The 16,993-nt window shown below is 36.3% G+C and overlaps 1 protein-coding gene across 3 annotated transcripts in view; it reads left to right on the forward strand.

The window, feature by feature from the left end:
* The window catches only part of NDUFV2 (NADH:ubiquinone oxidoreductase core subunit V2), a 41,696-nt gene that overhangs the window by 17,548 nt on the left and 7,155 nt on the right, over positions 1-16,993 (forward strand). For all 3 annotated transcript variants that reach the window (XM_088019723.1, XM_028123931.2, XM_028123930.2), the window contains 5 exons: positions 1,127-1,189; positions 1,273-1,389; positions 4,560-4,728; positions 6,016-6,125; positions 14,194-14,270. In XM_088019723.1, the coding sequence (XP_087875849.1) occupies positions 1,127-1,189; positions 1,273-1,389; positions 4,560-4,728; positions 6,016-6,125; positions 14,194-14,270 (536 nt within the window). The remainder of the gene's footprint in view (positions 1-1,126; positions 1,190-1,272; positions 1,390-4,559; positions 4,729-6,015; positions 6,126-14,193; positions 14,271-16,993) is intronic.

Raw genomic sequence — 16,993 nt, forward strand, 5'->3', positions numbered from 1 at the left:
AAAGATTCTGTGGCTGCAACTTGGGGAATCCCAAAATGGCACTAGTTTAAAACTCATGGATTTTAGTAATACAGTGAATACATTAGTAGTTCCTTTATATTTTTGGTTTCCAGGTTTTAACTACAGGTAGATGTCCATGAACTCACCAGCTTAGTTGTACAATTCAGAGATAAGATAATGTATCTCCTTTCTGTGATAAGGCGCAGTTTTCAGGGATCAATCTTGTGTTGTTTAAAGGCAATTTAGTGGCCTTGTAGGATGATTTAGAGTTAGTGGTACAGTTTTGTTAACTGAATTATTTCCAGGCTGAGTCTTAATAAATGAGTTAGCCATCTATTGAGTAGATTCCTGCTTTATATTTTTTCATGTTTGTCTAAAAGTATTAAATTTGCCACATATTTGAGATCATTGTCCAAAGTTTCCATTTTCTTTTCCTCTTTTATATCTTTGAAAAAGCAGAACTTTAAGAGTTAACATATTGAGGGATTCAGTTCTGTGTTCACCAAACATACTAAACATTAATTGATGTAAGTGTTAATCTCAGTGTGACTCATTTGATTTCCTGTTGACATGCCATTTCTTGTCAGTTTTTTAAGAGGGCCTGTTCTCTTTGTAGAAAAGAAATAAAGCTTCTTGCCATTAACTAGTTTTTGTTATGTGGGGAAGAGGTCGTGCTTGTGTACCTTCCTAACACAGTGGGTCCTTTTGATAATCTGATACACACTTTTGGAACAATGCATGTTACGTGCATACTCAAAATTTTGTGTCTTGATTTTATAAGTCTTCCAGCGATTGGGTTTTTGGTAATTACATTAGAAGATCCTGTTCTCTAATCAAGTTGGATAATACTTTTTTTGGGTTTGGTCCTACAACTAGTTCTCATAATTATTAAAGAGTGATTTCTAAAACTTTTCTGAAATTTTGAATTCTGTTAACATTACTTTGTTAATCATAGTCATGTGTATTTAATAATTAGCCATTCTTTTTGATGCAAGGATAGATTATATAATGTCAGAATTAAAGTGAAGAAATTAAGTCATCAGTAGTAGTATAGTAATATACAGAGCTGTTCATACTTTTGAGGGAATTTTGATAATTTTGGAAAATATTTTTTCCCTTTATATAGCACAGAGATACTCCTGAGAATAACCCAGATACTCCATTTGATTTCACACCAGAAAACTATAAGGTATGACTAAATTAACAGTATAATTTATAAAATATTTAATATTTTCCAGATATATCAAAATATGTGCTTTTTCTTTGATACAGAGGATAGAGGCAATTGTAAAAAACTATCCAGAAGGACATAAAGCAGCAGCTGTGCTTCCAGTCCTGGATTTAGCCCAAAGACAGAATGGATGGCTGCCCATCTCTGCTATGAACAAGGTACCAAAATCATTTTTGTGTTAGTTTGAAAAGAGGAGAGACTATGAATTTCTTCCTTATGTAGAAATTCCTCTGGCGGTTATTAATGTTAGAATCTAGGAATTTGAAGCTTTTAATCATTTATGTTTCCTCAGATGTGTGTTTTTGTTGGTTCTCTTAATGTGGAGAACTGAAAAGGTTGAGCTTCTTATCCTTGCAGGAAATAGTAAAGGCATTATAGTGAAAGTAGTTTTCTCTTTTTTCCCTTTTTGAAAGAAATGGCCATAGTAAAGATAAAAGATTCCACATGTGTATAATTTGCTGTCAAGATATTCTGAAAATTAATGTGCTGTTTAAACACTAAAATAATGGAGAAAAGGATCTGCTCACAGCTAATATGAATCTTTTTATTATTTTGCATCTTTGGCTACAGGCTTTAATAAAATTTATATAATACATAGTATTTGATGGCACCCTAGGCTTGATAATTAGCAACATACAGAAATGGTATGGGTGACCCATTTAAAGGTTAGTCTATTCATACATTTTTAAGACTCATTTTTTCTAATTGTGGTTTCAACAGTAATCCATATTTCACATTTGTTCACATATATATGAATATAGTTATATTATTAATATATATTAATTATGTTTTTGTGGTATTATGTTGCAGGGTATAGTTATGAAATGCCATACAAAAATCATATGATTCTTATGAGAATCACACAAATAAGAAGCAAGTGTGATATAATGGAAAATACATTTGACTTTGAGCTAAGAGATCTGGTTTTTCTGTGGACTTACTTCGTCATCTGTAGTGAAGATTTTGAACTAGTGTAGATCTCTACAAATTATTATGTTATGATTCCTAAGTGATAGAGTTGGGACTGGACCATTTCCAATTCAGTGCATTTGCTACTTGACTATTGCAGAGATTCTACTATACTTCATTTCTCTTTTTCACTTTCTAAATTTTATTTGGTCTATTCGGCTAGACCATTATCATCTTTCTTAAAGAATAGGAATGTCTTCAGTTGATCTAATGGAATGCCGTAGGCAGATTTTAGATTTTGTTCGTATCTCTTAATTTGCTTTGTATAGTATTCTAACATGGTTATGGACCATTATTATTTTATTACTATTTTAATTATTTTTGACTGAAAAATGTTACAAAGCAAGTTTCATTGGTACTATACTTAGTAAAATATAGTCAGGTGTTTTTTCTTTTCCAGTAAATCACATAGCTCTTTGGGTGTTTCTAAATTACTTAACATTGTTTTTTGTTTTATAATAGCAAACTTTCTAAATAACGATTTAGGTATGCTTTTTTCTTTTCTGCAAAGATTGACGTTTTTAAAGATTTTATTTTATTCATTTATTTTAAGATTTTATTTATTTATTTGACAGAGACACAGCGAGAGAGGGAACACAAGCAGGGGGAGGTAGGGAAGGGAGAAGCAGGCTTCCCGCCAAGCAGGGAGCCCCATGCGGGGCTCAATCCCAGGACTCTGGGATCATGATCTGAGCTGAAGGCAGGTGCTTAATGACTAAGCAACCAAGGCGCCCTGATTTTATTTTATTTTTTTAAAATAATCTCTGCACCCAACATGGGGCTTGAACTTAGAACCCTGAGATCAAGAGTTGCATGCTCTATTGAATTGAGCAAGCTAGGCGTCCCCAAAATTCAGTCTTTAATAATGGCAAATGTGTTGGAAGTCTTGCTGAATGGCAAGCTTAACAGAATGAAATAAAATAAAGACAACCAAGGTGAAAATGTTTCATAAGTATTGTCCTGTTCTATTTAGAATTGAATGTATATGTGTGAGAGGCAGGAAATAGTGTACAGAGAATAGAATCAAGATTCTATTTTAATATTTGAGACTTTAATGTTACTGTTTGTTTGGCTCCCCGCCCCCAGAGGAAAACCCAACCTTACGACCAAAACAATACCCAGAAGCTCACACGTTAGTACCTTAACCATCACTAAGGTGTAGGGAGATAGACAGCAGCATCCCCAGGGGAGCTTTTTCAGTTAGGCATCAGTGGTAGAGCTCCAGCGTGTGTATTTTCTGGCTCCAGCATGTGTGTTTTGAGAGAGCTCCCAGATTCAGAGGTACATGCCTGGTTTAGTGTCACCAAATTAAATTTAGCATAGTTACGTTCACAAGTGAGCCATGATTAGATGTCTTTTGAGAATACATATCCTTTAGAATCTCTAATATGAGAAAGTTCAACATATTTGTCATCTGAAATGCCATTTAACAAACTCATCTTTTATGTCAAAACATGGAAATATGCATAATTTTTAAGAATGCCAGATATCAAATCTTATGACCAGATAGATTAATGATGTTAGGTCACCTGTAAAGTTGTAGCCAGGATGATAGTCATAATAGACTATATGTGGACTATCCCTGGCAAACAGCTAAAACAACCTTGTTTTCCTTAATAGACTTGCCCTGATCAAGAGAGTTGTGCTCAGATAATGATTCCCTTGGTTCTGAACACCACTGTGTCAAAAGAAATATTTACTATAAATACCTTGATTTGAAGGGTTGGGAAGTACTAGTCCATACGATTTTTGTAGAGTGTTGCAATTTGAAATAGAAGTAGTGTTTTTGGATTGTTCTGGAGAGTTATGTATGTGTTGTGTGTGTGGTTTGTGTGTATATAAAGTGTGTAGATATGTAAATCAATACTAATAGGTGAGTTTTGATTCTCGCCCCTTTTTTGTGTTGCCATACCATTTGCATGCAGTGTACATCACTAGTAACATCAAGGCTTTTTAAAAAATTGGTGAAGGGTTGAAAACATACAAGTATTTAATTTATTGGGGCATGGTCACCAAATTTTTGCTATTTAGAAATTTTAAATTATAAAATATGAGAGTTGAAATGATCAAAGTAGAAATTCTTAACAGTGAAAGACTTAAAGATTTAGAGAAAAAGAAGATCATTTTTGCAGAGATGGGGCATGGGGTAAAGTGGAGGAGGTGCTGTAACCATTAGCTTCTGGGCTCTGCGCGATTTAAGTGTAGAAGGACTTATACCTCCCAAATATCAAGTACAAGTATATTTTCTGATTATGAAGAAGTTTTACATTTTTACCAAATTGAAATTATGCTCTTTACAACATACCTAAATCTCAATTAATAAACATTGTAATTATTTAAAAATTTCCTAATATTTTAGGTTGCAGAAGTTTTACAAGTACCTCCAATGAGAGTATATGAAGTAGCAACTTTTTATACAATGTATAATCGAAAGCCAGTTGGAAAGTATCACATTCAGGTCTGCACTACTACACCTTGCATGCTTCGAAACTCTGACAGCATACTGGAGGCCATTCAGAAAAAGCTTGGTATGGGACACATTGTATTTATAACTTTTATGAAAAATAGGATTGTCTTTCTAGATTTGACCCATTTCTACCCGAGTTTTCCAGTGTTTGCCATCTTATTGGATCTGATCTGTACTTCAGTAAATTTTTGTCTTACTGTGGTTGCCCACCTTTATTTGTTCTTATCTTGTATTTTTCCTTAGTTCTCAGCCTCAAAGTTGAGTTTTCACCTCTTTTTCCCCATAATCATTAAGTATGTTTGAAAAGCTTCTAGGGGTTTTAAAGTTTTCATTGTTTAGAAATTAAGTTTCACTCATTGTGTAATAATAGCATGTGGTACATAAAAAAGTGATTTTATTGTCCTTGTATTCTTCCAAATGAGTCTTGGAACAAATAAGATATGAGAACAGTAAGAATGCTTCAGAAAGGGAAATTTGAAATAAGATGTTATTAGAGTGGCATTTATAAAATTATAAGAACATTTTTCCATATAAAACTGCCATTGCTGCATTTATAGCTCTACATATCAAATGAAGTAAAAGGAGGTATACTTTAATCTTGTTGCTACCGAATATAAAGTATTTGCATGTTGTAAAAATAGTTGGGCTCTATTGAAGTATATAAAACAGAAAGCTGGAGTCTGCTCAAAATTTCACCCTTAGAAATTCTAATAGTTGGGTATAATTGGTTTTAGATTTTATGTTGTTTTGCTTATTTTCATTATTAAAAACACAAATATGTCTATTTGCTTTTTGTACTTTATTTTGGCTGTAGCATATATATGCCTGCCTTGTTTTTCTAAGTTATTCTGCAGTTACTTTCATGCATACATATCTTTGCATGATTGTCCTATTGTATACCGAGGTTGTTTACAAGAATAGAATTGTTGAGTCAAATTTTACTATATTTTGCCAGAATGTCTTCCCTGAAGATAGGAGAGTATGTTTTCTTTGTAGTCTTAATGATCTTTGACATTAGCAGTTTTCTGAGTCTTTGGCAATCTGATAGTGTGACTGATAATAGTACGTTAACTATCACAATCAAAATGAACATACTATATTCTGATATACTGCTCTATAACAGCAAACACTGGAGATGAGTCCCCTGAAATCTTAACTGTTTTTAAAGGAATAAGTCCATTTAAGAAATCCTTGAATGTTCTGGTATAATTATACAGAGTTGTTTTGTTGAAGAAAGTTAATGTTCTTCAGTACTTTTTGTATACCTCTGTAATTTGTTGTTGTTTTTTTAAGCCACATTGCTATTAAAATATAACCTGGTCCTTACAGTGATTATTTATATTTTTAGGAATAAAGGTTGGGGAGACTACACCTGATAAACTTTTCACTCTTATAGAGGTGGAATGTTTAGGGGCCTGTGTAAATGCACCAATGGTTCAAATAAATGACAACTACTATGTGAGTATTTAATATAAATTAAAGTTGTATGATCTCATATTTAAAATATTTTAAATATTTGGTTTCCTTTCCTGTAGATGTAAGTTTCTGAATTACTCATTTAGAAGAAACTGCATAAATATCCAGAAGGTTTTTTTTTCTGTTTTCCAAAGTTTATTAAAAAACAAAGAATTGAAAAGCTTTGCATAAAAATATGTCAAGTTTAGCTTCCACATTGTTGTCCACCAGAAGGTTTTTAAAAATTATCTTTAAACATTTTGCATTTAACTCCAGGAGATGATGACATATTTTAAAAGCTTTTAAATTATGAAAAATAATTTACATAGAAATACAGAAAATAACCACCAAGATTTAACAGATATAAAATATCTACTTACTGTTACTAGGTATTATTGTTTTTATCATCATTATTATTATTTGTAGAATAGAAGTAAGCTTCAGATGCAGGTAAACCACTCCTATGCCCCCAAAATCCTATTCCTTTCATTTCCACAGATAACCACTGTCATAAATTTAGGGTGTATTCTTCCTGTCCATGTTTTTAAACTCCTTGAGTATATGTATCCAGCCATACTAATATATTATATTGCTTGTTTTAAAAATTTTAGAGATGGTATCATTCCTATAAGTACTGCTTTATAGCTGGATCTCACAAGTTTTGATAAGTAATATTTTTATCATTTAGTTCTAAATATTTTTAAATATGCATTTTTAAAAGATTTTATTTCTTTATTTGAGAGGAAGAGCGAGCATGCATGGGGGGGAGGGAGGCGCAAAGGGAAAGGGAGAAGCAGGCTCCCCGCTGAGCAGGGAGCTCAACGTGGGGCTCAGTCCCAGCACCCTGGGATCATGACCTGAGCCAAAGGCAGACGCTTAACCGACTGAGCCATGCAGGCACCCCTAAAATATGCATTTTGATTTCTCCTTTGGCCTGTGATTTTTAGAAGTATTAGTCTCCCAAGTGTGTGGAATTTTCTAGTTATCTTTTTAAAAAGATTTCTTGCTACCGTAATTATATATAATGGTTTTCATACATTATTAGTTCATACTTCTGAGAAATTTATTCGTGGAAATTGATTCCTGCACTGTGTGTGGATTCATCAGGAAGGTATTTGCTTTACTTCTTTCTTGATCCTGTAAATACTACTGTTCCAAAAGAAAGCTCCTCTCCTTATACCATCCCCTGTTGCTCCAATGTGTAAGGTTCTAGACTAGCAGTTCTTTTTGAGGAACAGTTTAATATCTAGTTTACTCCTGAGGCAATAGCCTTTTAGGGTCTTAACTTTGTGTGTTTGGTATGTGTCCTATAGCCTGCAGCTTTGTCCCTTGACCCTTTGGGCTATGAAACTCTGAAACGAGGTTTGCTTGGTGTTCCACTTGTCTTCCTAGGTTTTCTTTCCTTTTTTTTTTTTAATTTTATTTTGTTATGTTAGTCACCATATAATACATCATTATTTTTTGATGTAGTGTTCCATGATTCATTGTTTTTGTATAATACCCAGTGCTCCATGTGGTACGTGCCCTCCTTAATACCCATCACTGGGCTGACCCATCCCCCACCCCCCTCCCCTCTAAAACCCTCAGTTTGTTTCTCAGAGTCCATAGTCTCTCATGGTTCATCTCTCCCTCCGATTTCCCACCCTTCATTTTTCCCTTCCTTCTAATGTCCTCTATGCTATTCCTTATGTTCCACAAATAAGTGAAACCATATAATAATTGACTTTCTCAGCTTGACTTACTTCACTTAGCATAACCTCCTCCAGTCCCATCCATGTGGATGTAAAAGTTGGGTATTCAGCCTTTCTGATGGCTGAGTAATATTCCTTGTATATATGGACCACATCTTCTTTATCCATTCATTTGTTGAAGGGCATCTTGACTCTTTCCACAGTTTGGCTATTGCAGACATAGCTGCTATGAACATTGGGGTGTATATGGCCATTCTTTTCACTACATCTGTGTCTTTGGGGTAAATACCCAGGAGTGCAATTGCTGGGTCATAGGGTAGCGCTATTTTTAATTTTTTGAGGCACCCTCCACACTGTTTTCCAAAGTGGCCGTACCAACTTGCATTCCCACCAACAGTATAAGAGGGTTCCCCTTTCTCCACAACCTCTCCAACATTTGTTGTTTCTTGCCTTGTCAATTTTTGCCATTCTAACTGGTATCTCAGTGTGGTTTTGATTTGAATTTCCCTGATGGCTAATGGTGATGAACATTTTTTCATGTGTCTGTTAGCCATTCGTATGTCTTCTTTGGAGAAATGTCTGTTCATGTCTTCTGCCCATTTTTTGACTTACTTGTTTTTTGGGTGTTGAATTTGAGAAGTTCTTTATAGATCTTGGATACCAGCCCTTTATCTGTAGTGTCATTTGTAAATATCTTCTCCCATTCTGTGGGTTGTCTTTTCGTTTTGTTGACTGTTTCCTTTGCTGTGCAGATGCTTTTTATCTTGATGAAGTCCCAAAAGTTCATTTTTGCTTTTGTCTCACTAGCCTTTGGAGATGTATCTTCAAAGAAGTTGCTGTGGCTGATGTCAAAGTGGTTACTGCCTTAGGATTTTGATGGATTCCTGTCTCACATTGAGGTCTTTCATCCATTTTGAGTTTATCTTTGTGTATGGTGTTAGAGAATAGTCAAGTTTCATTCTTCTGTATATAGCTGTCCAATTTTCCCAGCACCATTTACTGAAGAGACTGTTTTTTTTTTTTCCATTACGTATTTTTTCCTGCTTTGTCAAAGATGATTTGGCCATAGAGTTGAGGGTCCATATCAGGGCTCTCTATTCTCTTCCATTGGTCTATATGTCTGTTTTTGTGCCAGTACCATGCCGTCTTGGTGATCACTGCTTTGTAATATAGCTTGAAATCAGGCAACATATGCCCCCAGCTTTGTTTTTCAACATTTCCTTGGCGATTTAGGGTCTTTTCTGATTCCATACAAATTTTAGAATTGTTTGTTCCAGCACTCTGAAAAATGTCATTGGAATTTTGATTGGGATGGCATTGAAGTTATAGTTTGCTCTGGGTAGCATAGACATTTTAACAGTGTTTATTCTTCTGATCCATGAGCATGGAATGTTTTTCCATCTTTTCGTGTCTTCTTCAGTTTCTTTCATGAGTGTTCTGTAGTTCCTTTACCTCTTTGGTTAGGCTTATTCCTAGGTATCTTATGGTTTTTGGTGCTAATGTAAGTGGAATCGTTTCTCTAATTTCTCTTTCTACAGTTGTGTTGTTAGTGTATAAGAAAGCAACTGATTTCTGTGCATTGATTTTGTATCCTGCCACATTACTGAATTGCTATATGTTCTAGTAATTTGGGGGTGGAGTCTTTTGGGATTTTCCACATAAAGTATCATGTCATCTGCGAAGAGAGAGAGTTTGACTTCTTCTTTGCCAATTTGTATACCCTTTGTTTCTTTTTGTTTGATTCTGTTGCTAGGACTTCTAGTACTATGTTGAACGATAGTGGCGAGAGTGGGCATCCTTGTCGTGTTCTTGATCTTAAGGGAAAGGCTCTCAGCTTTTCCTCCTTGAGGATGATATTTGCTGTGGGTTTTTCATAGATGGATTTTATGAACTTGAGGAATGTTCCCTCTATCCCTATGCTCTGAAGAATTTTAATCAGGAGAGGATACTGTATTTTTGTCTAATGCTTTTTCTGTGTCAATTGAGAGGACCATATGGTTCTTCTCTCTCCTCTTATTAATGTGTTCTATCACATTGATTTGCAAATGTTGAACCACCCTTGCATCCTGGGGATAAATCCCACTTGGTCGTGGTGGATGATCCTTTGAATGTATTGTTGGATCCTATTAGTTAGGATTTTGTTGAGGATTTTGGAATCCATATTCATCAGGGATATCAGTCTGAAATTCTCCTTTTTCATGGGGTCTTTGCCTGGTTTGGGGATTAAGGTAATGCTGGCCTCATAGAATGAGTCTGGAAGCTTTCCTTCTGTTTCTATTTTTTGAAACAGTTTCAGGAGAATAGGTATTATTTCTTCTTTGAATGTTTGGTAGAACTCCCCAGGGAATCCATCAGGCTCTGGACTCTTGTTTTTTGGGAGGTTTTTGATCACTGTTTCAGTCTCGTTACTGGTTATTGGCCTAGTCAGGTTGTCAGTTTCTTCCTGTTTCAGTCTTGGGAGTTTATAGGTTTCCAGGAAGGCATCCATTTCTTCCAGGTTGCTCAATTTATTGGCATATAGTTGTTGATAATAATTTCTAATAATTGTTTCTATTTCCTTGATGTTAGTTGTGATCTCTCCCCTTTCATTCATAATGTTGTTAATTTGGGTCCTTTCTCTTTTCTTCTGCATTAAGTCTGCCAGTGGTTTATCGATCTTTTTTTTTTTTAAAGATTTTATTTATTTATTTGAGAGAGAGAATGACAGATAGAAAGCACGAGAGGGAAGAGGGTCAGAGGGAGAAGCAGACTCCCTGCTGAGCAGGGAGCCCGATGCGGGACTCCATCCCAGGACTCCAGGATCATGACCTGAGCCGAAGGCAGTCGCTTAACCAACTGAGCCACCCAGGCACCCTGGTTTATCGATTTTATTAATTCTTTCAAAGAACCAGCTTCTAGTTTTGTTGATTTGATTACTGTGTTTCTGGTTTCTAATTCATTGATCTCTGCTCTAATCTTAATTATTTCTCTTCTAATGCGTGGCTTAGGCATCATTTGTTGCTTTTTCTCTAGTTCTTTAAGGTGTAGTTAGTTGGTGAATTTGGGATTTTTCTATATTTTTGAGTGAGGCTTGGATGGCTATGTATTTCCCCCTTAGGACTGCCTTTGCAGTATCCCATAGGTTTTGGACTGATGTGTTTTCGTTCTCATTGGTTTCCATGAATTGTTTAAGTTCTTCTTTGATTTTCTGGTTGACCCAAACATTCTTGAGCAAAGTGGTCTTTAGTTTCCAAGTGTTTGAATTTCTTCCAAATTTTTTCTTGTGATTGAGTTCCAGTTTTAAAGCATTATGGTCTGAGAAGATGCAGGGAATAATCTCAGTGTTTTGGTATCGGTTGAGACCTGATTTGTGACCCAGTATGTGGTCTGTTCTGGAGAAAGTTCTGTGTGTGCTCGAGAAGAATGAATATTCTGTTGTTTTAGGGTGGAATGTTCTGTATATATCTGTGAGGTCCATCTGGTCCAGTGTGTCATTCAAAGCTCTTGTTTCTTTGTTGATTTTCAGGTTAGATGATCTGTCTGTTGCCGAGAGTGGCGTATTGAGGTCTCCTACAATTAATGTATTGTTATCAATATGATTATTTTGGTTAACAGTTGGCTTATGTAGATGGCTGCTCCCATGTTGGAGGTGTAGATATTTACTACAGCCTTTAGTTTAAAATCTTATTTGTCTGATATAAGAATTGCTACCCCAGCTTTCTTTTGAGGTCCATTGGCATGGAAGATGGATCTCCATCCCTTCACTTTCAGTCTGGATGTATCTTTAGGTTCAAAATGAGTCTGTTGTAGACAGCATATGGATGGGTCCTTTTTATCCAATCTGCAACCCTGTGCCGTTTATGGGAGCATTTAGGCCATTCACGTTGAGAGTGATTATTGAAAGATATGAATTAATTCTCATCATGGTGCCTGTGAAGACCTTGTTTTTATAGATTGTCCCTGTAAATTTCTGTTGTATATCACTCTTGGGGTCTTTCTCCTTTTATAGAACCCCCCCCTTAATATTTCTTGCAGGGCCGGCTTAGTGGTCACATATTCTTTCAGTTTCTGCTGGTCATGGAAGCTCTGCATCTCTCCGTCCATTCTAAATGACAGCCTTGCTGGAAAAAGTATTCTTGGCTGCATGTTCTTCTCATTTAGTACCCTGAATACGTCTTGCAGCCCTTTCTGGCTTGCCAGGTCTCTGTGGATAGGTCTGACGTTATTCTGATATTCCTCCCTCTGTAAGTAAGGAATCTCTTCTCCCTAACTGCCCCTAAGATGGTTTCCTTGGTTCTAAGATTTGCAAGTTTTATTGTTACATTCGGGGGTGTGGGCCTGTTTTCCTTGATCTTGGGAGGGGTCCTCTCTGCCTCTAGGACATGAATGTTTGTTTCATTCCCTAGATTAGGGAAGTTCTCAGATACGTTTTGCTCAAATATATCTTCTAGTCTTCTCTCTCTCCATCCCTTCAGAGATCCCAATAATTCTGACATTGCAACGTTTCATGGTGTTACTTATTTCTCTGATTCTATTTTCATGGATTCGGAGTTGTTTTTCCCTGGCCTCCCCTTTTCCTTCTTGTCTATTAATTGGTTTTCTAAATCACTAATTTGTTCTTCTGTTTCGCTTACCCTAGCTGTTAGATGATCTAGATTAGATTGGATCTCATTGATAGCATTTTTAAGTTCTGCCAGTTCGGTTTTCATTTCTGCCCTTAGAGACTCTATGTTGCCATTAATCGATTTCTCCATCCTAGCATTCGTCTTCACAATTGCCAGCCTGAATTCCATCTCCAACATCTTGGTTATATCTGCATCCATTTGTAAATCTGTGGCATAAGTCATAGTCTCTGACTCCTATTTTGAGGGTTCCTCTTAGTCATTTTGTTGAGGGGTGGTTGAGGGAATGTATAGAGTCCAAATTATTGACCACAACCCAAGCGAGATGCACCTGTTTTCTAGGGACCTTGAGGTTGCTGGTCTCTTGTTTTCCCAGCCTGTCTTCTGGGGGAGGGGCCTGCCGTGCTGTTACTCAGGCAACCCTGTTTGGGCAGAGTTGCCCTGCTCCCTGTGGCTGGGGATAGGCTCAGTGGAAACCGTTTTTTGGGGGCTTTTGTTCTCTGGCAGCTTTCCAAGTCTCTTCCAAGAGAGCACAAGAGACTGTTTCCAATCCCCTGCCTCAGAGCGGAGAGATCGCAGACTGTTCTTCAGTGAATTCTCCAGGCCAACTATCTCCGTTTCTGTCTGTGCTGCTGTACTGCAGCATCCTGGGTTGTTGAATACAGGTGGTAGGAATATGGGTATTCATGTATTGTTTTTAAATTTTCATAATAAAAAGTTGGAGATAAAATCATTAGATGACTTAAAGATTCCTTTTAGGTATGAGGTTCTGAACATTTGTTGAACCCAAGCAGTTTGAAAGCAGTGTTTTATTTTTATAAATGTTTAAGCATTGAACAAATATTAAAGAACTTCTATGTGGTGAGGCACTGGAGATGCAGTGCTGAATCACGATTTCTCTAGCATAGTATCAGAGTCCTATAAAACATTTTCTTAAGTACTTAACAGTTTTAGAGAGGGAGTAGGAGTATGGTTTAGGCATTTTTCTTTTAGTTTAATCTTACCCATTCTATTTTGACTCTTTGATTAAACTTAGGGTGCAGCTAGGCACATGGGCATGTGTATCTGTGTGTTTCAACTGTTATTATTTTAAATATCAGAACCCTTGAGGTAAAAATTTTACACAGGTACATAGTGTATAAAATATAGAGCTGCTGTCATTGAAATGGGGACTGGAGGGTCAGGGTCATTAAGATATGTTCCAAAAGTAATTTCTTTTACCTTTCTGTTCAAAAATTAAGTGAATTTGGAAACGGTGAATTTTACATGGGAAAGAAGGAAGATATCATGAGAGTATTTTATCTTTAGATTAGAGATAGATGTTAGGCATCTACTTTTATGTTATTATGACTGCTGGTGCTAATTACTATTTGTACCTCACTCTTCAAGGACAGCATTTGTTGAGCATGTGTCATGCACTGTTCTATGTATTTTCTCACTGAATCCTCAAAAACATTCTTGAAGTACGTTTACAAGTGAATAAACAAACTTAAGGAGGCTGAATAACTTATTTAAGATTACTAACTATTAAATGTTGGGAGTCAGGACTCAAATGCAGAACTCTTTCACTTGAAAGTACTACTCTGTATTGCCTCTTCAGCCGCAGCTCTTCTTGCATACTGCATTTAACAGTATATACTATACATAGGAGTTAATCAGTTACTGCTACCTTGGTGACTAACTTGGGAGCTGAGAAAAACAGAAAAACAATAAACTAACTGATATTAGGGATTTATATAGATTTCAGTAATAGGAAGTAATTTTAATTTTTTATTCTAGGAGGATCTGACACCTAAGGATATCGAAGAAATTATTGATGAGCTCAAAGCTGGCAAAATTCCAAAACCTGGGCCAAGGTATGCTTTTATTTCTATACAATAAATTTTAATGGCTTAACCTAATGTAAACTTAATTAAAAAAAAAAATTATCCCTAGGGGTGTGTGGGTGGCTCAGTCAGTTAAGTGTCTGCTTTCAGCTTAGGTCATGATCCCAGGATCCTGGGATTGAGTCCCCCATTGGACTCCCTGCTCAGTGGGGAACCTGCTTCTCCCTCTCCCTCTGCCTGCAGCTCCCCCTGCTTGTGCTCTCTTTCTCTGTCAAATAAATAAAATCTTTTTTAAAAATTAAAAAAAATTTTTTTTTAAATTTTATCTCTTAAGGGGCAGCTGGGTGGCTTAGTAAATAAAGCATTGATTTCAACTCAGGTCATGATCTCAGGGTTGTGAGATCGAGCCCTCCATTCCAGTGTGGAGTTAAGATTCTCTCTCACCCTCTCCATTAACTCCTAACCACCCCCCTCTCCCTTTCTCAAAAAAAAAATTATCCCCTAAGTTGTTGGAGCTTTGGAGTTGTCAGGAGCTTTGGATAGTATTGAAAGCAATCTGTCATCTAAAGCAACTATTTTTTTCCCTCTGAAATCCTCTCAGATAATCATCTGGTATCTACTTGAATATTTAGAGAGAAGGGGAATTTACTACAAATAAAAATCTATTCCACTGTTTAAAGGTCATACTGTCTGCCAGAAGATTGACCCAAAGTCTGTCTCCCTCTAATTTCCACCTACATGTCCAATTCTGCCCTTTGAACTGACACAAGGTAACTTTTATACCTCTTCTAAATGATAGCTCTTCCTTTACTTAAAATAGATGTCTTCTCTTCCCCAAATCTTTTTCTCAGAATTAATGTCTACCGTTGCTTCATTTTTTTTCTTTATATGACATAGTTTTGGTTTCCCTCTTCTGTAGCTTTTCTGGCTGACTTTCTTAACTTGATACTTCCACTAATCACAGTATTTGAGATATGTACTGAGCGGTGCAGAGCATTGTGGGACTATCTTCTTTGTTCTAGACATAAATAATGCAGCCTAATTACATCAACACTCACTTCAGGTACATTTCACCAATAATTGTACTTATAGTCAGTCAGAATGCTTAGATCTTTTTTAACTTACTGTTCATCCAAGTTGCTCCCATCTTGCAGTTGTGTTATACTAATTACTTTTCTTTCAGTTATGAACCTGAACTTTTGCTGCTAAACAAACCCCTTGTCCATATCTGAGTGCTTATATTGCTCAGAATTTTTTTCTAATACTAGCAAGTGTTTGTAGTTTTATGTAGTTTTAAGCCCTTTGTTTTTTTCTGTTTATGCCATATAATTTTCCTTCTCTCAATGTATGTGTAGGGTTTAATGGCCATGTAGTATTTTAATGTATTAAAAGAACTATAATGTGCCCTTTATTCCTGTTTTAAATATGTTTTCCTGCTCTCTAGCAGTTCTGTGTATGCTCTCAAGAGGTAGATAGGGGCCCATATACATAATTTGAGTTGAATTCTAAATATAATAAAAGCTGTTGTAGGAGTGTTTTCAAAAAGCAGGAAATGATGTGTAATCTTGTTAAAATTATTGTGCTAGTTACTGTGTGGCGAATAGTTTAAAATTTAGTGCATGTTGTGGGGCAGAGGAATTATGAGTAATTTCTAGCTTTTTGGTCTGAGCACCTCAATGGTTCCTTTAAAAAGGAAATTTGGGATAGAGCAAGTTTGAAGAAGAAAAGTCACTTTGTTTGGGACAGGTTAAAGTTGTGATGCCTCCTAGACATCCATGGTAGAATGCTGAAAGGTATATTTGAACCTGGAATTTAGGAAATAGATTAGGACTGGAAATATGAATTGGGGATTCATCAGTTATTATAGATGGTATTTAAAGCTGTTAAGGCTGGATGAGATTACTGGGGGTGAAATTAGTTTGTTGGTGTTTTTAACATAGGATACTATAACATCATTGTATTTTAACATTAATAAGTACCACAGTTAAGCATTTTTATTTTTTATTTTTTTAAGAATGATATATTTTTTTAATATTTTATTTATTTGAGAGAGAGAGAGAGAGAGCGCATGAGAGGAGAGAGGGTCAGAGGGAGAAGCAGACTCCCCGCTGAGCAGGGAGCCCGATGTGGGACTCGATCCTGGGACTCCAGGATCATGACCTGAGCCGAAGGCAGTCACTTAACCAACTGAGCCACCCAGGCGCCCCACAGTTAAGCATTTTTAAATAGAGATGTTGCTTGTCAGTAATTGTAAATAGTTCTTCACTGGGATTTTTTTGAGTGTTCTAGATTTGAGCCAAAAACTTCAGAATTACTGGTTTCTGAACCTATTTTTATTTCCTTTGTAGCCCCTCTTATTTAAAAAACAGAGATAGGGGCACCTGGGTGGCTCAGTCAGTTGAGGGGCAGCCTACACTTGGTTTCAGCTCAGGTCATGACCTCAGGGTCCTGGGATGGAGCCCCAAGTCAGACTCTGCACTCAGTGGGGAGACTGCTTGAGGATTCTTTCTCCCTCTGCCCCTCCCCCCCACGTGCTCTCCCTCTAAAATAAATAAATCTTAAAAAAAAAATAAAAAGCGGAGATAAATCTACTTACTTTTCAGTAATTGCAGAGCACCTACAAGTGGTGTCTATAGAGACTGTATTTGGACACGGTAGTTCTAGAATGTCTTCCCAGCATTGGAAGACAAAAACTTTTCCTCTCCTCCAAGTTTTTTGGATATATAGTATAATGAAAGAGACTGCAATTATAG

Source organism: Eumetopias jubatus, unplaced genomic scaffold (genome assembly GCF_037043125.1).
Source record: "Eumetopias jubatus isolate StellerSeaLion01/CBP00866 unplaced genomic scaffold, mEumJub1_p1.0 scaffold_16, whole genome shotgun sequence".
NCBI classification, from domain to species: domain Eukaryota; kingdom Metazoa; phylum Chordata; class Mammalia; order Carnivora; family Otariidae; genus Eumetopias; species Eumetopias jubatus.